Source organism: Pelodiscus sinensis, chromosome 10 (genome assembly GCF_049634645.1).
Source record: "Pelodiscus sinensis isolate JC-2024 chromosome 10, ASM4963464v1, whole genome shotgun sequence".
In the NCBI taxonomy this organism is placed as follows: Eukaryota; Metazoa; Chordata; order Testudines; family Trionychidae; genus Pelodiscus; species Pelodiscus sinensis.
This window is the reverse complement of record NC_134720.1, coordinates 36,855,655-36,880,986: the sequence shown is the minus strand read 5'-3', so window position 1 is coordinate 36,880,986 and position 25,332 is coordinate 36,855,655. Positions and strand designations below refer to the sequence as shown.

Genomic DNA, 25,332 nt, shown 5'->3' with positions numbered 1-25,332 from the left:
AAGAAGTCCAATATTGGGTTCTGATGCCACTATTGTTACACTGTGTCCTGTGCTAGTCATAAGTTCTTGCTCTTGCTGTGCAGCATCTCTGAGGTCCTCATTTTCTTTCTGCACAGTCTCTAAATCGAGCATAGATTCTGCATCTATTGCTACTGTTGGCATTTTTGTGCCTTGATTAATGACCTCATTTTGAGGCAGTGGCATTGAAATGTCATTTCTGTGTACAAAGTTTTCATTATCAGAACTGGAAGTGCCACTGTCAGTGTGGTCATTGTCTAATGGCTAAGACATCTTTTCTACAAGAAATGATGTTATTGGCCTTAAACTCTTAACTGTGCCTTCAGTCTGTTACTTTTGCCATCTCTTATTTGCACCACTTTCAAATCCTCACTTCATTTTTATAAGGGGGTTCTTTTAAAACACAGTATCACACAATACATTAATTTGCTAATGGCTATTAGTTATACAACATATTAATTGTATATCCTTCGCAGTGAATATTATATAATAACATTTTGGGTTTTTTTTATTTACTATGGCCCTTATAGTCTCATTTCAAAGTCTTGAAATTTCGTCTGTTAATATGTTTCCATTATTAAATTCCTCTAATAACTGGTGTGTTATCATGAATATGAATTTGGGGCTGTTGCCAGATTAGATGGAAAGTTTAATAAACAACTAAAATTAAAAATTTATTATCACAAAAAAGCCTTTAAAGATGAATCTAAAACTGGACAAAGAGGTAGCGTATAGCTCAGCCTGATACAGTTATTGGATATGAAGACACACATGGTAAAACAGGAATACAAAAATCTTCTGTGCAGAGATAAACATCTAATTTAAAGGTTAAACACATCCGCAGACCAAGAAAAGTCACTTTACAGTAACAGAATTAATTAAGACTTTCAAAACCTCTAAAACTGTAAACAGTGTTTCATAACGTAGAATCACTAATCACAGAAGCTACTCCAGTCTTCAGTCACTCAGATGAAAACTCGGCTGCAACTGAAAAAATGGCAAAGGCCCAAGGTCCCACAATGGTTTCAGCCTTTTTTTTTTTTTTTTTTTTTTTTTGCAGGTGTATATATAGTTTCTTTTGTTGTTTTTGATATAACCGCAAGGTGTATAATAAATGGAAATGACTTGGTAGAAAAATGTCAAAATTTGAGGACCCTTTGTCTCCTGAGGCCAAATGGCCTTCCTGGCCCCCCGTCTGATAGGGCCTGTGCCTGTGTAATCTTAATGTAGCCTTCTTGTTCCCTTGTATCATAATGCAAATGCACTCTGTTTAATGACAGTAGTCACATCCTTTTAACCTCAGAATCAAAACATTCAGTGCCTTGTTCTTCCCTACACCTGGACTGATTTTTGGAATCTACACCCTCTGGCTACCTGCCTCCAGACTGGCTCTCAACATGTCTGCTTTCACATCAGTTTGCTTCTTCCTCCATGATACCTGGGTGATTGCAAAGAGGGTGATATTAATAGCACGGGAGAGAGTTTGTTGTGGTGTTCAGTGCTAGAGCAAATGCTGGCAAAATCCTTCTCAGCCCTACTGTCTTGGGTTGGAGTGTGCAAAGAGCAGAAAGAATTTTCACAAATTTCAGCTAAAGCTCTGGCAAATCTTTATTGAACATGTGACATTTTAGATTTTTCCAAGGGTTATAACTTGGACAATTTTTTCTCAAGAGCAGTAGAAGCATATCCCTGGAACCGATATTCCCTCTAATCTTTTCCGTCTGTATGCAGAATAAATCTTTTTATGTGCACAGAGGCATGTGCAAATATGCACCATCAGCAGCAGCAACATATCCAGCTGTGGGTACTCTGCTAATCAGCTGGGCAAAATTTAAATCTCTCCTGGGCGCAGCCACACAAGTACACAGTACAGGCAGTCCCCGACTTACGCGGATCCGACTTATGTCGGATCCGCACTTACGAACGGGGCTTTCTCGCCCCGGAGGTCGGGGTGAGAAAGCCCCATTCGTAAGCTGCTCCGGTGCCCCTGGTCTGCTGGAGACCGTCTCCAGCAGACCAGGGGCACCGGGCGGGTTCCCGCGCTTCTGAGGCTTTGCCAGAGCAAAGCCTCAGAGGCGCGGGGAACCGCCGCTGCTGCCGCTTCAGTCTGGGTGCCTGTGGTCTGCTGGGGACGGTCCCCAGCAGACCACAGGCATCCAGACTGAAGCGGCAGCAGCGGCAGTTCCCCGCGCCTCTGAGGCTTTGCTCTGGCAAAGCCTCAGAGGCGTGGGACCCCCCCGCGGCTGCGGCTTCAGTCCGGGAGTCTGTGGTCTGCTAGGGACCGTCCCCAGCAGACCACAGGCACCCAGACTGAAGCGGCAGCAGCGGCGGTTCCCCGCGCCTCTGAGGCTTTGCTCTGGCAGAGCAAAGCTTCAGAGGCGCGGCACCCCGCTGACGCTGCGGCTTTGCTCCCCGTGTCCCTGGTCTGCTGGGGGGGAGGGGGGGCGCAGCTAGTGTGCTCCCCCCCCCGCAGCAGACCAGGCTTTTGCTTTGGACTCTGGGGCAGAGCAGCTGGGGCGCTGCCGATTGGTCCTGCAGCGCCCGCTCTGGGCACTACTGGACCAACCCGGCAGCACCCCAGCTGCTCTGCCCCAGGTCCTGATTCAGCCGCTGCTGGTCAGTTTCAGCAGCGGCTGAATCAGGACGCCTGGGGCAGAGCAGATGGGGTGCTGCTGGGTTGGTCCAGTAGCACTGAGGAGCGGCGCTACTGGAGCAACCCAGCAGCACCCCAGCTGCTCTGCCCCAGGCGTCCCCAAGTCAGCTTCTGCTGAAACTGACCAACGCTGACTACAGGAAGCCCCAGGCAGAGTTGCTCTGCCCCGGGCTTCCTGGAATCAGCTGCTGATCAGTTTCAGCAGCAGCTGACTTGGGGACGCCTGGGGTTCTTAAGTTGATTCTGTATGTAAGTCAGAACTGGCGGTCAGTTTCAGCAGTGTCTGAATCTGGACGCCAGTTCCGACTTACATACAGATTCAACTTAAGAACAAACCTACAGTCCCTATCTTGTACGTAACCCGGGGACTGCCTGTATACAGGGAACACTGCCTGGTAGTAAAGGCAATACCCATGCCAAATTTCAAGTCTCTTCTCCAAAGCATGCAGGATGCTAAAGCTCTTAAACAAAATGGTTTAACATTTTGTTTTAACGTATGCGAAATGATGTATTTCTCCTTCATAGAAATGTTCTTGATGAAACTTTCCAAAAATATTAAGTCTGCTTGGCAAATTTCAGTCACAACAATTTAAGTTTGGCAAACTGATAAGCAGTTGAAACCATGATCTTTATAATGGAAAGTGTTGGGAACCTTAATTGTAGCCAGTGCTACTACAGGTTGAACCTCTCTAGTATGGCACTGTCTGTTTCAGCAACATCCTTGGTATGGCATGATTTAAGCCGGATGTCCACTTATCATGGGTGTAGCCAAGGTTCCTGCAGTCAGATAAAGTTTGTTTACAGCCACCAGTCCTGGCTCTCAGTGCTGTTGTTAGCTCTAATTTACCCCAAATGTCTTCTAAGAACCCAGTAAGCAGTGGGAATATTGGTAATGCTGCTAGAATATGCTTCCGTGGTCTGGGAAACTTTCTTGTTTGGCACCAGTCAGGTCCCAAGGGTGCTGGACTAGAGAGGTTCAGCCTGTAGTGCCACCTATAAAAGTATATGTTCGTGAATATCACACCTCTAAGAAAATAGATTGCTTTTGTTCCCTAAGGATTTGGGTCTTGAGCTACTAAATAATATATGCTTGTGCTCTGTGTGATTCAAGAGCTAACTACTGGGTCAAACAATGTTTATGATCTCTGCTAAAAATATTAGATACGATAGCAGAATCCACCAGAATGAGTTTTTTCGCTCAGGGTGTGTCTAAACTACAGGGTTTTTTGGAAGAAAAGTGGCCTTTTTTTAAAAAAAACTTCCCCTGCGTCTAGACTGCCGCCACGTTCTTTCGAATGAAATGCAAACAGTGCTTTTTTGAAAGAGAGCATCCAGACTACTTGGGTGCTCTCTTTTGAAAATGCGGCTCCCTTTTTCAGAAGAAGTGGTTGCGGTCTAGATGCTGTTTTTCGAAAGTGGCTTGTAGTCTAGACATAGCCTTACAGTCTCAACTATTATGAAGAGTCCTAAATGGATATTCTCTGTCTAAATGGTCTGTGTTCAGCTTAGAAATAGATAGGCTTCCTAATTCCTGAGATTAAAATTGATTTACTCAGAGATACATACGAAGTGATGGGCTTGGGCCAAACTTGTCACCAGCCCTGCTTACACAAGAACGTAAGACTGGAAGGGACCTCCTGCGCCATTAAGTCCAATCCCAGGCTACTGCAGACAACCCCATTGTTTAAAGCCTATTCATAAACCTTATCAAGTTTGTTTTAAAACTAGTTACGTTGTTTGGCCCACTACTTGTTGAAAAACTATTTTAGAACCTTGCACCTCTGATGATCAGAAACAGTCTTTTCATTTCCAGCCTAAATGTATTCATGGCCAGTTTATACCTGCATATGTTGGCCTGCAACATTAATAGCTGTTCTCTGTTTCTGGTGTTCACTGTGTCCTCCTCCCCATGTTTATATAGAGCAGTTGTATCCCTTTCAGCTTCCGTTTTGCTAGGATTAACAAGCCAACATCTCTTAGTCTCCTCATAAATTAGGCTCTATATTCCCCTGGTTGTCCCAGTATCCCTTCTCTATATCTGTAGTGTGAGAGAGAATCATGAGGGCAAAACCCACTTCCTCAGATGAGTGTCATCTGCAGACAACCCCATTTATATATATATAAAACATTTTCTACTCATTGTTTTTAAAAGTTACAGACTAACACGACTTGCCCTCTGAGACTTCTCTCTCTCTATATATATTCCAGTTTGAATTTATCTTTGCTAAACATGCGTTTTGTACATGGAATTGTACACACAACTCCAGAAGAGTTGCTGTGTACAATGGCATTTATACTTTCCTGTCTTTACTGGAAATACCTTGCCTGATGTGTTCTACAATTGCATTTGCCTTTTTCACAACCGTATCATATTGGTGGCTTATGTCATCCTGCGACTAATACCCTCAGTTTGTTTTCCTGCTCTGTCATTTTCAATTGATGAGCTTGCTGTTTATAGAAGACATTCTTGCTGTTTGCCCCTATGTGTATGACCTTGCATTTGTACTATTACATTTCCTCCATTTTTATTACTCCAGACCTCAATCTGATCCACTATGTGACTTTCTCTGTGGGGAAGAAGGGCAGGGGAAAGACAGCGCTGTGCAATTTGGCCAGGAAAATGCACATGGATTAACATCTGAAGTTTCACAATTGGCTTTGTCTGTCAGTTGTGAAGTTAACCGATAGACAGATTCTGCATGTACCCCAAATATGGGAAACTATGCAATGGGCTATAGTTTATAGATGTATTTTTAGAATATATGCTATAGCTAAAAATGATAGTATAGCATGGCAAAAAGCTAAAATGACGATTTTTACCTATCTTAAATATTACATGAACATAATAACTAAAATAATAAAAACACTTAAAATCTATACTACACTATACTTTTCCCACTACTAGCCTTGATTATCCAGTTGGATTATGCAGGCAAACCTCTTGTACCTGTCTGAAGCATCAGGGAATTCAAGGGCTTTCTGCAGGTTAGAATAATATCCTGTCTTTGTTACACAAATACATTGGATGATAACAGGAGAGTCCCATTAAAAACTCAATTTATAGTTCAATCCCTGTTTTAACACCCTAGATTTGTGTCTGAGAGAGAACAGATTACAGTGCAGGGGCTAGAAAGCCAAATCTATATAAATTAATGAAAAGTCTTGCTATTACTGGGATGGTTGGGATAAACGACCATGTTTTTTTTATGAAAATCTGGTAAAATTCATTTTTTTTTGTCAGAGGAATCATAACTATAACAAACTTTGTTTATCTGTATCTTTTAAAATGAAAACTTATTTTAAAAAAAATTCAAACATACATTTTGTCATTGATTTAGCATGTTAAAATGCATACTTTAGTGGATATATTTTGTATTTATATTGATAGTTATTTTACTTTTCTATGTATATTTATGCATATCCAATTTAATGTTTCTGTATAGGCTTCTTCAGGAAAAGTGAAGTTGAAGATACTCAAAGAGCAGATTCATGGTAAAGTGATGTTTGTATTCACCAAGTAAAATGAAGTATGTTAATATTTTGTATTCCTTAAAGGTTGTTAAACAGTTTGGAAGATACTTTTTGTAGTTTAAGAAAATAAGAACCACACTGTTTATAGTTTATTTTTGATAGTTACCACTAAGAAGCCTGAAATTAAAATTAATATCTGTACTGAATTTTATTGTCCTATGTGCTGCATGATAGTTTTTCTTAAGTTCATGTAAAGAATTGTACTGCAGAAATTAATATATCAAATTATGTGGAACCAAAATACTCAATCCCATGAGTCAGAATACATGCTTAACTTCTTATATTGATTTTTATTGCTGTTTATTTTATTTTTCCAGAGCCAGTAAAACAACCATTTATACATAAAATGGCAAATGCTGCAATTCCTGAAAAACATAAAGTAAAGGGGAAGGCATGTGGACAGTGTGAGAACAAAAATGCTTTACTGGTGAGTAGAAGCAAGCAAATTGTATTTAATATTTGACTATGGAAAGCTAGCCAATGGACTTTGATTTGAATTCATTTAAAATAATCTTTTGGTCATAATTAAACATTTTTAATTAATGTGGATGGTGTATACATTAATTAGTAGAACATACTAATATCTAATTTTATATTAATTTTTGTTTTTAACATTTTGGAAAATATGAACAAGGAAAAAATTTTCAACAGTAATTATGTATCATGAATCCATTTTTACTATTACTATTTTTTTTTTATTCAAGGTATGCCTCGAATGTGGGGAAGATTACTGTGGTAGTTGTTTTGCCAAAGTCCACCAGAAGGGGGCACTGAAGCTCCATAGAATGATTCCTTTGCAGGTACAGACTTTTTGTAATCCTGTCTTTGTGAAGCGTTCCAAACTTAGTTGTTCAATTGAAGTTTGAAGTTATTTCGTTTTTTAAATGTCTTCATTCATTTTGTCACATAAGGACATTTTTATACCTTTATTTGTAGCAGATGCATTTATTATTACATTTTAATATACTTTTAAATTTTATTTATCAACAGATTAGAGATTATTTTGTTTTATAATAAGTTAATAAACTTTTTAATACCCTGCAATCTGTATTTATACAAACTGTGTTTCTGAGGCTTAAACAATGATTCATGTGAATAGTAGTTATACTTCATATGGAAGGGCTAAATGTTAAGATCAGTTGGGTTAAAAGTAAGCTGAGTTTTGTACTATGCAGTGTTTCTTCTTATTTACAAAAATGTGGTTTAAAAAAATTATCTAAGAAAAATTAGGGTATATTTTAATCAAAAGAAGCTTTACTGTGTAGCTTTACTGTGTAGCTTTACTGTTTAAATTGTGTAGCTTTACTGTTTAAACGGAAGCTTCTTGTAAAATGCAGCAAATGTACATTATGCTGATCCTAGTGTTCTGTTGAAAAAAGTGTACAGTTCTTTCATCCACTAATTGGTTTTAGTCTTTTGATTCCTCATGGAGAAAATATTACTCAGACTGAAATAACTGTCATGCCACAAGGTTTTAAAAAGTAGTTGGCAGGTTGTAAAAGACTTTGCATACATAAACCTCCATATACTGGGAGAGGGGCAGTTTTATACTACCTTTGTATAAATCTGTCATTCAAATTATTTGATGTCAAGCTACATTTTCATTAACACGTGCGGATCTAAAAGCAGAAAATTAATCTGGATGTCTTAAAGTTAGCGAAATACAATGGTAAGTGTCTGGTAGGGTAATTAACATACTATTCTGTTTGCTGCTATGATACATTTTAATGGTAGAGAATTCATACCTACAATTACTTCTTGTCAGTCAGGTGAACAATGGCATATTGGTGAAAATGATACTGATCTAATTGGAAAGATTTTTTTTTTTCAGAACAACAAATAATTTTTATGATGGAAACCTATGGAGAGTGTAATGTTCTTTGTAAAGCACTATAGTTCATTGCTATTTGGGCTGAAGTAACCAGCATTAAAAAATTCACATTTTAAAGTATAACTTTATTTGTACTATATATTATTTGATGTAATGATAAAATTTTATAATCATTGTCATAAGGATTTCTACTTCAAATTAAAATAGTATGCTTATTTAAAACCACTTTCTCTCATCCATCACATTTTGTGATATTGCTAAGACCAATTTATGCAATGACTTTTGTTCAGTTTTAAGATTTAAGACTGTTTTTCCATTTTACACATCAACTAGTCTTTGATTTTTGTTAAATGAGATGGTGTTTTTATCCTATTTTTCATTTTGGTTTGTTGTTACATTAATTATGGTTGTGCTGTTTTATGAGCTGATTTAATGAACTAAACCAAAGACATGTCAGGAGTTATACATGTAGAAGTTTTTAGACTTTATTGCATGGAGAGAAGCAAATTACTGTAAGATAAGTATTCAAATTATTGCAAATATAGGGAATATACAGAAAAGATTCTGGACTGAATCTTGAAAAACTTAAATATTTCCTTTGCATTTACTTTATGTGTTTATTAGTAAATCAGTATTTTTTGGACAATGCCAATGTTTGTGTGTCAAGACGTGCTCTAACAATGAGGAGTCCTGTGCCACCTTAGGCTACGTCTACACTGCAGTGCTATTTCGGGATACTGGAGGTATCCTGAAATAGCTATTCCATATCTTCTGAGTTAGCCAAATATAATTTGAAATATAACAGGCTCATTATTCCAACATCCCTGTAAACCTCATTCCACGAAAAGTAAGGGACATTTTAGAATGGTGATTTATTTTGAAGTGCTGTATAGACCGTGCCAAATTTCAAAATAAACTGTTTTGAAATTATCTCAAAATAAGATACCAATTTGCATAGCTCAAATTGTGTAGCTTATTTTGCGCTCTGGGCGCAGTGTTGATGCACCCTTAGGGTGTGTCTAGACTACAGGGTTTTGTCGACAAAAGTGGCCTTTTGTTGACAAAACTATACCTGCGTCTACACTACCGCTGAGTTCTGTCGACATAACATCAACAGAACTTGGCAGTTTTGTCGACGGCGGTAAACCTCATTCTATGAGGAATAACGCCTTTTGTCAACAGAGTTCTGTCGACAGAAGGCATTATTGCATCTACACTGTCCTTTGTGTCTATACTCTCATGTTGACAAAGCGACTTGCTGGATGTAGTCTTGATGTTCTTTGTCGACAGAAGCTTTGTCAACAGTATCTGTCGACAAAGCCTCTGTTGACAAAAGCCTATAGTCTAGACATACCCTTAGGCTGTGTCCAGACTCAGGGTTTTTTTTTGAAAAAAGTAGCCTTTTTTCGAAAAAACTTCACCTGCGTCTAGATTGCAGCTGCGTTCTTTCGAAATTAAATCGAAAGAACGCGGCTTTTCTTTCGACGGTGGTAAACCTCATTTCACGAGGAAGAACGCCTTTTTTCGAAAGTGCTCTTTCGAGAAAAGGTGTTCTTGAATGCCAACAGGGCTTTTTAGAAAGAGAGCATCCAGACTCACTTGCTGCTTTCTTTCGAAAAAGCGGCTTGCTTTTTCGAAAGTACTGCTTGCAGTCTAAACGCTCTTTTTCGAAAGAGGCTTTCGAAAGATACTTTTGAAAAAGCCTCTTTTGAAAGAGGCTTGCAGTCTAGACATAGCCCTAGAGACTAACAGATGTGCCCGGCACTATTCTATGATACATTCTCTCTCTGAAATTCATTTGCAGATGTCAGACCTTCTTCCCCCAAAAGTATGTTTTCAGTAATTTTGTAATTATCAAAGTTGTTACTCTGATTAATGTATTCATGTAAGAATATGCCCATAGTGTATAATTTGAAATATTACATTAAGAGGAAAAATTTAAGACAGTTACCGAGTGACACAGCACATTGAGGGATGGTAGTCAGTAGTGTAGAAAAACAGGTAGTAAATCATCATCTTGGACCTCTGTTACTAGTCCACATTATATAGCAAGATATATGTGTTCTGTCAACTTTTTATGCTGGATTTAAAAACTTTTCATCACATTGAACAGTAATTTTTCCAATCAATCTGATCTACCCATTCTCAGAGTTTGTATATTCAGAATATAAAGGTGGAATAATAGTAACAGTAATTATATAATCCATAGGTCTTGCAGTGCTTTCATTCATAGGTCTCAAAATGCTTTATAAATAAGGACAAATTTGTCATTTTTATTTATAAATGGGGAAGTTGAGAGACAGATTAAGATTAAGGGATTTATACCAGATCATACAGTGAATCTGTGGCAGATAGTCCTGATCCTTGGAGGTACAGGCCTCACCATTTGAGGGTATGCGACACCATTTGTTATGCAATCCTAGGTGCCTTCCAAAGCTTTGTTGCTATAGCTCCCACCCTGGGATATTCACAATCAGTCTACAAGTATACCACTGAAACCCTGAAGTGTTTGTGTTCTAGACAGCCCTGGTTCAGCAGCTTTAACATCTACAGCCCCAGAGCCCTACTCGGACTTCCTAAGTCTTGGTTAAAACCAGCAAGGTGACCCCAATGTACTTCCAGTCCTATTTTCTATACCTGTATGCTTGCAATGTCCAGAATTTGTTCTTCTAAAGATACACAGGCACATTACATCTTCTTAATTTGTGTAATTGCACCTTAGGGTATGTCTAAACTACGGGTTGTCGGGTTTTTTTTTCCAAAAGAGGATATGCAAATTCCGTGGGAATTTGCATATCTTCTTCCGATCGCTTTTTCGAAAGCAGGTCTTTCGAAAGTGAAAGTTGTCTGGACACGGTATTTTTTGGAAAAAAAACCCTTTTTTTGAAAAACCATGTAAACCTCCTTTTTTAGGAAAAGCAGGGTTTTTTTCAAAAAAGGTTTTTTTTTCCGGGAAAAAAAGCATCCAGACTTTCACTTTTGAAAGACCCGCTTTCGAAAAAGCAATCGGAAGATATGTAAATTCCCATGGAATTTGCAGATCCTCTTTTGGAAAAAAAACCTCCATAGTTTACACATACCCTGTTTAAACACAGTATTGTGTTGGTTCATAGTAAAAATAAACCAAATTGTTAACGATAGAATTTTGGCTAAGAGGTGCCACATGAAAGAAATAGTTAGTTACAACTAAATAAAAGTGAAAACACATATTTTAAAATAGAAAATATAATCTAGCAAGGTACAGGCTTTGTTCAAGATGTATTTTCTCATATTAATTTCCCAGAGACTTCAAACTCCCTTCCCCTTGCTTGAAGGACACATCTTTCTCAGCTTGCAAAAGCTCTATTCTCTTGTGTCTGCATATTAATGAATCCCAAAAATGGCTTCTGTCTTTCTTCTGTTTTGCAAAGTTCAATGACTTTGTTTCAAGACACAGGATGACTATGTACTGATCTTCCTTTTCTTTGGACTCCTCATCCTCTTGCTGATTACTATGTAAATAGGGCTTCCACTGGTTTTGGTTGCAACTTGTCCGATTTAATTGGAGACAGGTGTATATAGCTGCCTTTACTCCTGTCTGGGAGGAAACCTGTTCCTCCTGTTTGGTCACAAGCTTAGCATAATATTTAGTATCTATATTTTCTCATTCTGTTAATACATATGTTTCACAATGTTATTAATCTCTGACAACACAGTGATATTGTATGTTATCAGTTGGTTCAATTGCTTTTTGTTCAGTTTTCCAATCTGTATAGCTGAGTAAATCTTTGCAGTATATTCCTCGTAAAGTAAAACTCAGACTTAAGCTCCATCTATAACCAGTGGGGATCGACACACTGAGATCAATCCACCTGTGGTCGATTTAGTAGGTCTCATGAGGACCTCAACTTGTAGGTACTCTGACTCTAAGCCTGGCTCTGTCACTGTTCCAACACCTAGAAAGATTCTTCTCTGAGGTGGCACAGGAAGTGTTGTACACAGTATAAAATCACCTACCTGTCATACTTACCTGCAAAAGTGGACCAGGTTTCATGTGTTGGGTAACTGCAAGCAAATTTCCTTCCAGCTATTCCTTTCCCAATAATCCTAGAATATATATAGGCTCTCAAGAAATCAACCCTGTCCCTTAATTCATTCAAGTTAACCTAGCAGCCATAGCAACCTTCCATCAACGAATAGAGGGATACTTGGTGCTCGATTATTCAGGAGTGTAATAAACCTTTTTCTCCAACCAAGATGTTTCTCCTCCTACCCCCAATCCTAAACTTAGTATTAAAAAGTTTGATTGGGCTACCCTTTGAGCCAATGGTCATCTGTTTCTTCACATAGCTGTCCTTAAGGATATAAAATAGCATTTTTAATGAAAAACACCCACATAATCATTTTGTACATATATTTTGCACAACCTCTCCGGTCTAGCACCCTTGTGATCTGACTGACTCGTGATCTGACCCTTGTGTGCCAAACTAGAGAATTTGCCTAACTACGGGAGGTCAGTATTGTCTAGCAGCATTATCAACACTTCCACTGCTGACTGGGATCTTAGAAGACATTTAAAAGTAAATTAGAGCTAAATAACAGCACAGAACACTAAGAGTGAGGCCTGGTGGCTGTAAACAAACTTTATGGGATAGCGGGAAACTTGGCCACACCCATGATGAGTGAACATTCGGCTAACTAAAATCATGCTGGACCACAGATGTTGCTGGACCAGAGTGTGCCAGACTAGAGAAGTTCAACCTGTTCATGTTCCTGCTTATAGGAAGCAGATGGTATGATCTTACAATCTAGGGCCTGCTGAAAATGTATAAGTGTCCCCTTGCTAATTTTGAATGTTCAGAGCAAGATTATAAAAAGACCGGAGGTCCTAAACATGGTCAGCTGCAAATGTCAAAATTGTTGCTCCACTGCATTTCATATTATATTATCTGAGTTTATAAGGCTCTTTTTTGAGGGGTTTCCCCTGTAAATATTTACTGTTACAGCAAGTTAAGTGAGCTCTGCCTCAGTTTGACTCAAACTGTTGTGGAGGTAGATTGGAGATGGCAGGTATCACTCTTATAGCTTGGTGCGTACGAATGTTCAAAACAAGGAACACTCACATGGTCTCAATAGGGGCTGCCATTTTAGATTGCTCAGAGCTTCTGGTACTGGGATTCCAAATCTGGAAGCAAGTACCCAACCAGTTTTCAAAAATTAACCTTGTCTTTAAGCATATGCTCTGACTAACATCTAGCAAAGCGTGCGAGAAGATATATTTAAAGAGAGCAAGGAAGAAAGAATCTTACCAGCAATATAGACAAAGGAAAAGTAAAACATATAGGCTGCATCTAGACTGGCAATTTTTTCCGCAAAAGCAGCTGCTTTTTTGGAAAAACTTGCCAGCTGTCTACACTGGCCGCTTGAATTTCCGCAAGAACACTGACGATCTCACATAAGATTGTCAGTGTTCTTGCAGAAATGCTATGTTGCTCCCGTTGGGGCAAAAGCCCTCTTGCGCAAATGCTTTTGTGCAAGAGGGCCAGTGTAGACAACGCGGTATTGTTTTGCACAAAAAAGCCCCGATCACGAAAATGGCGATCGAGGCTTTCTTGTGCAAAACCGCGTCTAGATTGGCAAGGACGCTTTTCCGCAAAAGCACTTTTTGCGGAAAAGCGTCCGTGCCAATCTAGACGCTCTTTTCCGCAAATGCTTTTAACGGAAAAACTTTTCCATTAAAAGCATTTGCGGAAAATCATGCCAGTCTAGATGTAGCCATAATGAGAAATGCTAGGCAGTGACAATTAAGTGAATTACATAAAATGATGTTTACCTAACACCTTCCTGGAATTTAGCTATCTACAATGGCCAATATTGAATGTATTGATGTGTGCTGGAACATCTCTTTAATGTGCCTCTAAGACTTCAGAAAACAAGAAAGTAGCTGTACATCCAATCTCATGTATGTGATGGCAGGAATACAGTTTTTTAAATGTGATAAAGGAGAAAATTGAAAATCCATCTGAGGCCTTAGTTGCTGCTTTTACAGTCCTGGGCCTTAATGGGGATCAGGAAAGTCCTTGGCAATCAAGATGTATTAAATTTGAGAAATGGAAGTAGGTTGGATCTGCTGCTATCATCTTTATGACATTATGATATCTGAAATGCTTTCACATTAAAATAACTTTGACATTTGTGCCAAATAATTGAATTTCTGTTAGTCCAAGAGACTGACAGCCTGCTATCACCCTAAGTACTTAAGTGCTATTGATCTTCATGTTTTAAAAATACATTTAGAAAGCTCAGTGAAATGGTTTTTGTGAGGGGGTGAGAAGAAAAAGAATGTGCAATTCTATTAAAAGAAAACAATAAGTAGTAGTTTTTGGTTTAATTTCTTAGTATGTTAGTCTCTAAGGTGCCACAGGAGTATTCATTTTTAAAGTTACAGACTAACACAGCTACCCCTGTGAATTCTTAGGATGATGACAGCTTGTAGTAGTTTTATAGATTGAAATACCTAACGGTAAAACCTGTGAATAAGACTTACTTTCATTATTTTTCAGATCATTTTATGCATTTAAGATACAGTTCTTACTGGTCTGCCACCCTTGGGATCTGACCAGTCCTGAATGAGGAGATTTGCTGGTCCAGGGAAGGTCCCCTGCTACTGACCTCCCAGCTCATTGGCACTCCCCTCTATTGGCTTACTGTGGCCTGTGTCTGGTTCCACTGCCCCTGGCCTCCAGGCTGCAGCCCCAGCTGGGGCTCCCCAAGGCTGGAGCTCCCTGGCTGCACTGCCTGTTCTCCCTACCCCGGGGTTCCCCCCGGCCAAGTCTCTGCCTCCCTCCCCCAGAGTATTTCCAGTGCTGTCGCCAGACCTTCCTCTCCCTGCTCTCTGTGGTCCAAAAACATCCGTGGTCCTCCCACCAGTTACATATCATACCAAGATTAGAAAATATTATGGAAGGGATTCTTGAAAGCATGAAAGTTGTTGGGATTTGTCGTCTGAAATCACTTAATCATTTTTCAAAATCCTACCCAATCATTGAGATGTTTCAGCATCATCTTATCTTGTTAGAAGAAATTCAGAACATCTAAATGATAGATGTTTGGAACTATAATAATGTAGGGAGCTATCTAGTACATTTATCAGAGTATTCTTTTTGAAATCAGTTCAATAGAACTTTAAAACTGTTCCGAAAGAAACAAGCAAAAGCCAGATCAAGAGAGCATTTCTGTATAGAATATGCAGCTGGAACGGCAGGTGGCAATTTTACATGTATCTGTGATGGACATAATATATAAATGTTTTAGAATATAATTTAATTCTTTGAGGGATTGCTCGTGTCCTTTCTATTTAGGTGTGCATATGCCATGTGCAGTATTATCAGAAGCTTTTCCCCTTAGCAGTGCCTATATGCTGCTGCTAACCCTCCACCTCTTCAGTTCTTTTTTTACCACCTGTGATGGCTGTTAAAACGTTTTCCACTTGCTACTGCAAGTCCTTCCTTAGTAGTTCTTCGGTAAATAGAGTTTCTTTGTTAATTGTAGTTATAGTCATAGTTGTAAATCGTGTTAGTTAGCAGGGGTTACCCACCCCACATTAGTCCCCCCACACCAGGGCCTGCCTGGGCCTCAGGACTTTACCTAAAACCTATGTAGTAGTGTTACTATTTAGGTGACTCCCAAGCTTTAGTATAGCGTGGGAGTCACCTAAATGGAATGAACATGAGCAATCCCCCAAAGAAAAAATGGTTACCTACCTTTTGTAACTGTTGTTCTTCCATATGCATAGAACATATGCTCATGTCCATTCCAAATTCTGCCCCACCTCCCTTTCGTCCGAGAGTTCTGGCAAGAAGGAATTGAGGAGTTGGAGGGCCAATAGAGTTATATATGCACCTCTATGGAGGTGCTACTCCTGGGGGCTTCCCTACCAGATCAACGGGTACTGCTGAAGGAAAAACCTTCTGACAATTGTGCATATTCACACACAAATGGAATGGACATGAGCAACAGATCTCGAAGAATAACAGTTACAAAAGCTTCAGGGAGTAGCTGAGTTAGTCTGTACAGGATAAACCTAAAAACAACGAATTGTCTGGTAGCACTTTATAGACTAACACAATGTAACAGTTTTATTCACAAACTGCAGTCAGTTTTTCCACTTGCTTCCACATGCTTCTATTTCTTGAGCAGGAGATATTAATCTTGCTGAATTTCACCTGAGTGCTGTGGTCAAAAGTCAAATGAAAAGTGACTAGAAAGCACTGAACTTATTTTCTTTGGCCTTACACTTCATCTCTGCAGTGGAGCATGAGTATAAAATGCCTTAAGGAAGTCCACTAAGAGGAAATGCAATTATGAAAAGAATGTCTTCTACTTCCCTCTAAATATGTGCTTCTGGTCTCCCAAATATTTTGCCCAAGTGGAAAAAAGATTGTTGCCTGCAGCTGTGAGAAATCAGAACTAGGGGATTCTACAAAATAGTGTATTTCCCTTCAGAAAAATGTACCTTATGCTTCATATCACGGTTGATAATTATCAGTGATAAATATCTGAATAGACTATATGCTGTCAAAATGGCAAAAAGTGAATCTAGCTTGAAGCAACATTAATTCTTCTTGCATACTGGTAGGAAGGTCATGTAATATGGTATGTGAGATGAATCCCAGTGATAGCAAGGGCACCAGACCAACTGTATTGTCATAGATAAATGGGGCTAGAGGGAGAGCCCTGGAGTGAATATAGTCACAAATTCAGAGTATTTGGGCCTAGATTTACAATGGATCTCTGGATTCTAAAGCATCCAATAAAAGATATCTCATGCACTTTATTTCTCTAATATTCTGGGATCAACACAACTGCAACAAAAATGCAGAAGATAATGTGATTACAATTGTTTTTCCTCATCTAAGAACTACTACCAATCTTTGACCTAGGTTAACTTATCTAGATCTTTAAATAAGTTCTTACACTTGGTCTCTCACTCAGTAGATTTGATATTTTGATTTCTTTAGTATTCCTTTGAGCTCCTTAAATGAACTTCAACTCTTTAGGTTTCTCTGGCTACATTTCTAAAGAAGACAAAATCTAACCAATATCTAATTGACCTTCCTTAGTTACATATTTTATAGCACATTGATTATAAAGTTTTTTTAACATGCTGCATAGATTATGTCCCATATTCCTTAAATGATCATGTAATCTCCTGTGTTCATGTGGGATCTGAATATTTCATTCAGTTTCATTCAGCTTGTTGAAGATAAAATATGCTTGGTCTTTCTTTTATGCTTCTTCCTCTGTAATTTGAGCATTGTGTAGTGGAAAATGTGTGTGTTAAAACTGGGTGATTTGTGTTGTTTGTAGGCCAAAACCCATATGCCAGTTAAAAAATTAGAAGCTACCCATCAGTTCATGAAAGGCTTAGATCCTGATGAATCCAAAGAGAATCATGAGCAGAAGAAAACAATTAGCAAGAATCAGTTAATTTCAGACAGTTCTTCATCTCTACTGACATCAACAGGGAATGCTGAGGTAGGCTGAGGAATTTCTTTGATGTGTGTGTGTGTGTGTGTGTTCCTGGAAACAAGAAAACTCCATTTTTTACACTCACAATTCCTTAAAGTGCATTTGCATTGTGAGTTCTGGTGTCACAAATTGCCAAATATCAGATCAGGCTATCCATATGGTCCACACTTAGATCAATGTTTGTGTGTGTGGTTTACATGGGATGCAGGGCCTCATATTGCTATTACTTTGCTTGTAATTAAACAAGTAATGATTCTATTAGACTTTGGACAATTTATAACTATAGCTTTAGAATTAACTGTTTCCTTTTAATACTTAACTATTTTAAGGATATCCTTAATTTAGAAATTGCATTCATTCCTAATTGAATTGGGTGTGTGGATTGCTTGTGATAGAGGGGAAGTCAGAGTGGATAATCTGGTGGTTCTATATGGCTTTAAGTCTGTGTGCATTTCACATTTGTTTAGTAGTCTGGCTTAAAGCCCTCTTGATGGGGCATCTCAATTCAATCTGGCCAAAAGGAGCTATTTCCAAAAATAGACTGGAATTAATTTTGATCACAGTTGAGCCCAAGCATACCACATAAGAAAGGGTACCACATTCAAGAACTGAATTCTTTCAGCAGCTGAGATGCAAAACCATTAATCCTTCATCATCAGGTTTGTGTGTGTAGTGGGGAAGACAGTTGCCACTAGGGCATACTTGATTAATCACTTTCCTGAAATTGATTCAGGAAGTTTCCAGCGTACCAACAGTTTTTGAGAATCAGAATAGTGGACTATTACTACATGGTACCTTTGATGAGGAAGAATCTGCAGAGTCCTTTCAAGAAGCTTTAACTCAGTGGAGAAATGGAAATCATGAACACAAAAAAGAACAGAACTCTGATGAGGCTAAACCAGGTATGAACTAGTTTCTGCTAAATTCATTTTTAAAAGGAAAACGGAACCCATTTTGGTAAATATTGCATATTCTCAACCCTTTGTAATATATGAATTCATACTTTTTAAATAAAATGACAATTTCTAAGTCTCCAGCTGATTCTGTGCTACTGGAAAGTGACATAGTTCACAACACAAGCTGTATGCTTCTTACTTGGATAGTAAATCATTTCCTATCCTCCCATTGCACTGATTTAACAATACATCAAATAGATTGATAAAATACTTGTCAGAGACTGAAAGCATGACTGATTTCTTGATGCCCAGTTGACTGAAAGAGAAGGCCTCTGACTGATGAGCTGGTGCTGCTGCTGATGGATTGAAACAGAAGGTACCTAGGTTTTATAAGACAGGGAAAAGTGGACAAAAAGGAAGGGAGGAACTGTTTGAGCTGGGGGTGAGTTGCTGAAATGGTGGGTGAGGAAAGCAATTGAGGAAGCCTTCTGGAGCTGTGTCCCGGAATTCAAGAGTACTATTTAAGGGGGAAAGGAGTGGCTGGAGCTCCCCTAAGTTTCCTACCAAAGCAGGACACTGACTCCTGCCTCCTCTCTAGTCAGCAGTGGGAGCAGTGTAGGCGGCTTTCTTTGTTTACTCCTCTCCCCCTCCAGTTCATACTCACCAGAGTGAAAGGAATGCAGGCTCATCAATGTAAACCCCTGCTTTGCTACTGGCTGAAATCAGGAGCAGCGGGGTTAGACTCAGAGCTCCTGAGATACTGGTTCTATCTGGGCAAGAACAAAACTGCAGCAACAAATGCAAAACATAAAGGTGAGCAGTCACCTCCCTTGGCTTACACTTCTGTCCTCACTGCCAGCCCCTTCAGTTTGCCTATTCTTTGCTCTACCAAGAGGAATGTAGAGGTCTCTGGCAGATCCAATAGAAGGACAGGGAGCTTCTGCTGCACTTTTTTCAAATTCTTTGAGATAAGCAGGCTCAGGGAGTGCTGGGTAGAGAAGGAAGCTCAGAAGATGATTGCTGCAGATTTCCTCATGATGTGCCCTCATTCTCACAGTTTGCTGTATTACAAAGGCTGGGAGGAACAAGCTCTAGTAGACACAGAGCTTCTCAGCCAGGAGAGAGGGTTGTCTCCCCCCCAATGCGCATTCTCATTAGCCCGTCTATGGATATTTAAGTGCTGAGCTAAAGAATGACCACCTGGGATCTTTCCCGGATGTCAAGAGACAAACATGAGGTGTCACACCACAAGCATTGCTTAAATTACACTGAAAACATTCCCATTTTTTTCAGCTCTCCCAAGTTTTGGGATATTGGCAGTGCCTTGAGGTGGCCATTTATTCTTACAGACAAGTGGGACTAAATGGGAGTTTTTCCTTTAACTACAATGGACTTTGGGTCAGATTACCAGGCAGGGCTCATACAGACTGTTACATACAAATGGTGATTCCTCAGCAGGCTGGCAATTACATTTTTTAATTCTAGGGCTTGTTCCCAGAACACCTTTTAAGGAGCTGCTGGCCTTTTTTATGTGCAGATACAAATAAATGTTGTCCTAAGCAGCCAGCCATTTTATGGCTATGTCTGTTATGCTGTATGTCATCTTACTCTTTCACTTGGTAAGTCATCTTAGCTCCTGTTTAACTTACTCTTTAATATTTCTGAGGGTGGCAGAGTCTCACAAACTTGAGTACCTTCAGTGAATGCTATGGAGATGATGTTTATACTCTCAAATCCTTGGAGCAACACACCAGGAACTCTCTTCCAATCCTTTGCATTTATTCAAAACTATTTGCATAAGTCATTCAGTGCACATAAATAAATACAAGCCAAGATATGGCTGACAAAATTTGTTTGCTATAGATCTATAGTGCTAACATCCATCATTGAATTAGTCAGATAGTGGTTCTTTTCAAAGGTATAAACCAGTATGATAATAAAGAAATTGTTTAAATACATTGATTGGACTGTTTTCGGGCTACTGTTTTATGTTTAAATGACTGTAGTCTATTGATTCAGTAGAAATCTGGAAATTCTATTTTTGCTGATTTTTTTTCCCCCCCCAGCTCAGATGAAAGCATGCTGTTGTCCATGCTTTAGTTCATATCCGGAGTGCTGCTTTGTTTTTCAGTAATTTATTTACTTTTAAACATTCCTACAAGAAATTATCTCATTCTCCACTTCACAATTTGACTATACAATATTTTAAAAATAACAATAATTGCAAGGCTAAGCAGATTTTTAGCAGATTTTATTTCTCTGTACTGAAGATTGTGTACAAAGTATCAAACTTGTGTTTAAGGCTCTTAAACTGACTGCTCAAGATTTGGGATTGGAAATATCTTTCTGTTATCGTTCTAAAATTACAAATAAACTTAAAATATGGCTTTAATTGATGTTTGTTATATATTTTTCTTAGTACAGGTTGTACCTCCCTGGTCAGGCACCCTCGGGACCTGACCAGTCCCGGATGAAGCATTTTGCCAGACCAGGGAAGGTCATTTTGGGCCCTCCTAGCCATGGCCTCGCTGCCAGCCTCCCCACTGGTTTCCCCCTACCATCAGCCCCTCAGCAAAGGCCTCCCACCCCCACCACCACAAACACAGACTTCTGGTCCCATGGGGCAGCCCCCATGCTGGGGTCCAGCTGTGCTGGTGGGTGACAGACCTGCTTGGACTTCAGTCTTGCTGGGCAGCGCTCTGCCTCCAGGTCTCACCAGACAACTCTGTCAGGCAGCAGCAGGGCTGCCAGCCTATTTGCTGTGCCTCCAAACAGCCCCACTCCCATGTTCCTGGCCCTGCCACCAGGTAGTCCAGTGGTCAGGTTCCCAGCCTTGCAGGACAGCTGCCTTGCCTCCTAGTCCCGCCATGCAGCTGAGCCGCTGGGCAGCAGCGGGGCTGCTAGGCTCTTGGTTGTGCTGTCTGACGGCCCTGCTGCTGGGTTCCTGATCCCATCGCTGGGCAACCCCACTGTTTCCTGGTCTTGCTGGGTATTTTTGCTACCGGGCAGCAGCCCCCTGTTGGGCTCTAGCCTGCTGGGCAGCCCTGCTGCTTCCTGCCCCCCTGCCCTGACTCCGTGTTGCCAGTGCGAGGCAACCCCCCTGCAGAGCTCTCAGCCACCAGACCTCCATTGGAGTCTCTGGTCCTGGAACTTCCCTGGTCCATCCTTCCTCCCTTCCTTTCAGACCAGGCATATTGCTGGACCATAGAGTCCCAGTTAAGAGAGGTTCAGCCTGTATAAGAATTTGGAACAATATTCCTGTCAGTTAATTTCTAAGTTATCACCTTCAAAAAAAAAAAAAAAAAAAAAGTTTTCAGGTGCCTAAATAGCCTCTGGAATGGAATCATGGTTAAAGCTGCAACCTCCCCCAACCAAAACCTGAAATCACTCACCTCCCAGAATCCAGAGATATGAGAAAAGAAGCCTGTAATCCACAGCATTTTGAAAGGAGACAAACTAAGAAGTAGCTTTGTCCGGGCATGTCTACACTAAGAAATTATTTCATAATAACTAAATTTGAAATAACTCCTGAAATAACTATTTTGAAATAAACTTATTCTCTGAGGAAAGCAGGAGAGCAGATTTTGAAATAACCAGCCCGTTATTTCAAAATAAGGGGCTCGGTAGTGTGGACACTCCGCTTATAATTTCACAATAAGGGGGGGTTATTTTGAAATAACTCCCTAGTATAGACCAGGACTTAGTGGGAAGAGCTGAAGCCAAACCTCACAGAAGAGGGATTGTCAAAGGGAATTAGACAAGCCTCACAAAGGGCAGGTGGTGCAAATAAAACACCTCAGAAACAGACTTTGTTTGAGGCTGCAGTAGGAGGAGGAAAGGAAAGGAGGAGTTGTACCTGGTCAGAGTCTGGGATGAAAGAGACTGTATTGTACCTTGATAAACTAGTTCTTAAGATGGAGCATTGGTCCACAAAAGTCTTGGTGGATTTACTGAGGAGCTCTGGTGTGAAGGGAAGTTAATATTGGACTCCCTAGAACCAAACAAAGACCAGAACAGAGCACTGCACAAAGCAGGCATGCTCATTTATGTACAGCTAGCAAATATCACTGGATTTTTTTTCAAATGTTACTACTTTTTTTCCATACAGTTATTGTGATGGTTATATGGTGTTCCTTAAGTGTAAGATGCTCCAGATAAATGTTAGTGCCTTTGTATATTGAAGCACTCTGAATGCTGATTTAATCTGTTTCTGTAAATTCAGTTTGCTTAAGTAGGCCGCATTTTGATATTGGATTATTATAGCTTTTTAATGTACTTTGCAAATAAGGACTTAAGTATTTTGAATTGCTTTGAAGAGGTAATCTTTAGGAACAGTAAATAACTTTTCCTTAAAATGATGTATTTTCTCTCTTTAGAATAGTGGAATAGTATGCAGATAGTGTTTTCTACTGACGGCACAAGGGACCAGAGTTCTATTTCTGATTTTGTGATCCTGGGCAAGTTATTTAACTGCTGTTCTTAATCTGTAAAACTAATTTAATAAGATAGAACTGACACAGATTTTCAGATATTCTGATCAAAGGTACTTGTTCACAGCACTTCTGCTATATGCCTCTTCAGTCTTGGGTCTCTTGCTTTCATCTGACACCTTTATATTAGTAAATTCAAAGCTAAAGATTGCAGTCTGTTTACTGAGGTAAGCAATTCACATGCCTCAGGATTATGTACATTATGTCTTAGTGTGTTTTATTTTTCTCTCATAGCTAAATCCATCAATCTCAGAGTATCAGGTTGAATCCTTCCTTGTGAAGAGATGTGATCAGTTAATCACAAACCATGAAATCTTGTTTACTTGGATTTGTGCTGGATATTCTGTCTCCCCACTGGTATATGGATGACAGGTTTTTGTGCTCTGTCTTTCTGAAGTATAAATGGCTTGCTACTTGATATATTTGGAGTAATCTTATTACACTTGTACCTTTTCCTGTGAGTTTGGAAACCAATGGGCTTTGATCCTGCAGATGTGCATGGGCTTTACTTCATGCATGTGAGCAGTCCAGCTGCCTTCAGTGCATAAATATAAGACATAAGTGTGTGGAGCTTTGGGGTTTTTTCATGTTAATCTAGACAATCAGTTATCCCATGTAAATGTGTTTTTCAGGTCATTCACCTCCAAGAACATGACCTTCAGAATTAATTAGCAAGCTTACATAGTACAGGCAATGCACTAATATTGAAGGATATATAGTTGAAGGATATATAATTGTCTTAATCAGCTAGTTTTTAGTCTTTCATTATGTCTGAGTTCTTTTACTGCTTGTCAGTGGAATCTTTACATATATCCTTGCAACTTCCATTTTATTTGCAACTAGTTAAAGAGCAGGTAAAGAAGTCAACTGATGTCAGATACCTCGGTATAAATTCTGTTTTTTGCAGAGAGTATGATGATTTAGCCCAAACAGTGTGTTTTCATTTAATCCAATTAGATTGTAAACTCACTTTTCATCTGGGTCATAAGTTCTAGATAATTCTCTTAGAATATGAGTAATATGAGAATAACCTTTTAAATTTCATGAATAAGCAGACATCGAAACCAAGCATATACTACTGATATACTATGAATAATAATTATTTTTATCGTTTAATAAAAAGAAAGCATATTATCATATTTTAATAACATGTATTCAAGTTTTCTTTATACTTACAGATTCCATGGGAGTTTGTGAGGTACAGACCAATATCACAATTTTGAGAGAACCTGTAAAAATTGAATTCAGAGAAGAAAGTCTGAATTATATGGAGAAACTGTGGCTTAAAAAACATAGAAGGTAGTCACTGAATCCTATACTGCTAATAAAAAACATCCCTAAATAGTTAAATTTGCAATATGAGCCATCTAAAGCAATTTTATATTTGAGAACATATTAAACATTAGAAAGTTAAAGGAAATTACTGTCTCATTTGCTTTCCCGTAAAGTAATTTACTAATTATGTATGTATGTTGATGAATAATTTTTTTGGAATTATTTTTGAGAGATTTTTGTTAATATCAATACAAAAATAAGAATCTCTTGTAGAACTTGAAGTTATTAAATAAAAAAAATTAAAAGTTTTAATTTACCTTAAGGAGTTTACTATTATAAGAATACATTATCTGAAGCATAGAAGGTGCTTGATTAAATGTGTTAACCTGTGTTTCTCAGAGGTACTAAATATCTTTGGTGCCTACAGAAGTCAGTGGAAGTCTAGGTGGTCAGCCTTTCTCACAAGCAGCTTTGCATGATGATGCCCAAACTTCATTATCTGTAAAAAGTGTCAGTGTTTCATACAGTTGTATGATAGTAATAATACTGTAACTTTTAAAGACTTGACTCCTCTTTTTCTTCTTACTTTAAGAATGCCATTTGATCAAATACCTCATCTTCAAGTAGATGAATTCAGACTTAAGCATGAATTCATGAATGAAACACATGGTGCTCTGAATGAAGGAGATGGAGATGATGATGATTATTTAATAGGTTTGTTGGACTTCTGTTAGTTATGTCTCTATTAAATATTCATTTCTTACAATTCTTTCTCACATCCATACATGCTGAACAATTGCAAGTAGATGGTTCTTTCCTGAAGTTGTATGTGGGTAGTCAGGAAATAAAAGAAACTTATGATGGTTAAAATAACAACTCCCATCCCTCCCTCCCTCCCACCCCAACTCTAGTAACTCAATACATACAAATATTTAAAAAATAAAATAAAAGTGTATTAACTACTTATACTGTATTTTCCAGTTGAAGATATGAAAAAATATTGGAAAGCTCTTTTTAGAGCAGAAGAGTCTGACACAGTTCCTAAGAACCTTGAGTCTGCTTTGAAAATTGAGATACTCAGTGATGTAAGTATATGTTTCTTAGAAGTAAACTGTAAATGGTTCAGTT

General features: G+C 38.9%; 1 protein-coding gene across 7 annotated transcripts in view; it reads left to right on the top strand.

Annotated features, from left to right (window-relative positions):
- ZBBX (zinc finger B-box domain containing) overlaps window positions 1–25,332 on the top strand; it is a 72,918-nt gene that overhangs the window by 12,606 nt on the left and 34,980 nt on the right. For all 7 annotated transcript variants that reach the window (XM_075937878.1, XM_025187071.2, XM_014575813.3 and 4 more), the window contains exons 5-12: window positions 6,115–6,163; window positions 6,520–6,629; window positions 6,907–7,002; window positions 17,382–17,549; window positions 18,277–18,445; window positions 24,108–24,228; window positions 24,797–24,918; window positions 25,186–25,289. In XM_075937878.1, coding sequence (XP_075793993.1) covers window positions 6,115–6,163; window positions 6,520–6,629; window positions 6,907–7,002; window positions 17,382–17,549; window positions 18,277–18,445; window positions 24,108–24,228; window positions 24,797–24,918; window positions 25,186–25,289 — 939 coding nt within the window. The remainder of the gene's footprint in view (window positions 1–6,114; window positions 6,164–6,519; window positions 6,630–6,906; window positions 7,003–17,381; window positions 17,550–18,276; window positions 18,446–24,107; window positions 24,229–24,796; window positions 24,919–25,185; window positions 25,290–25,332) is intronic.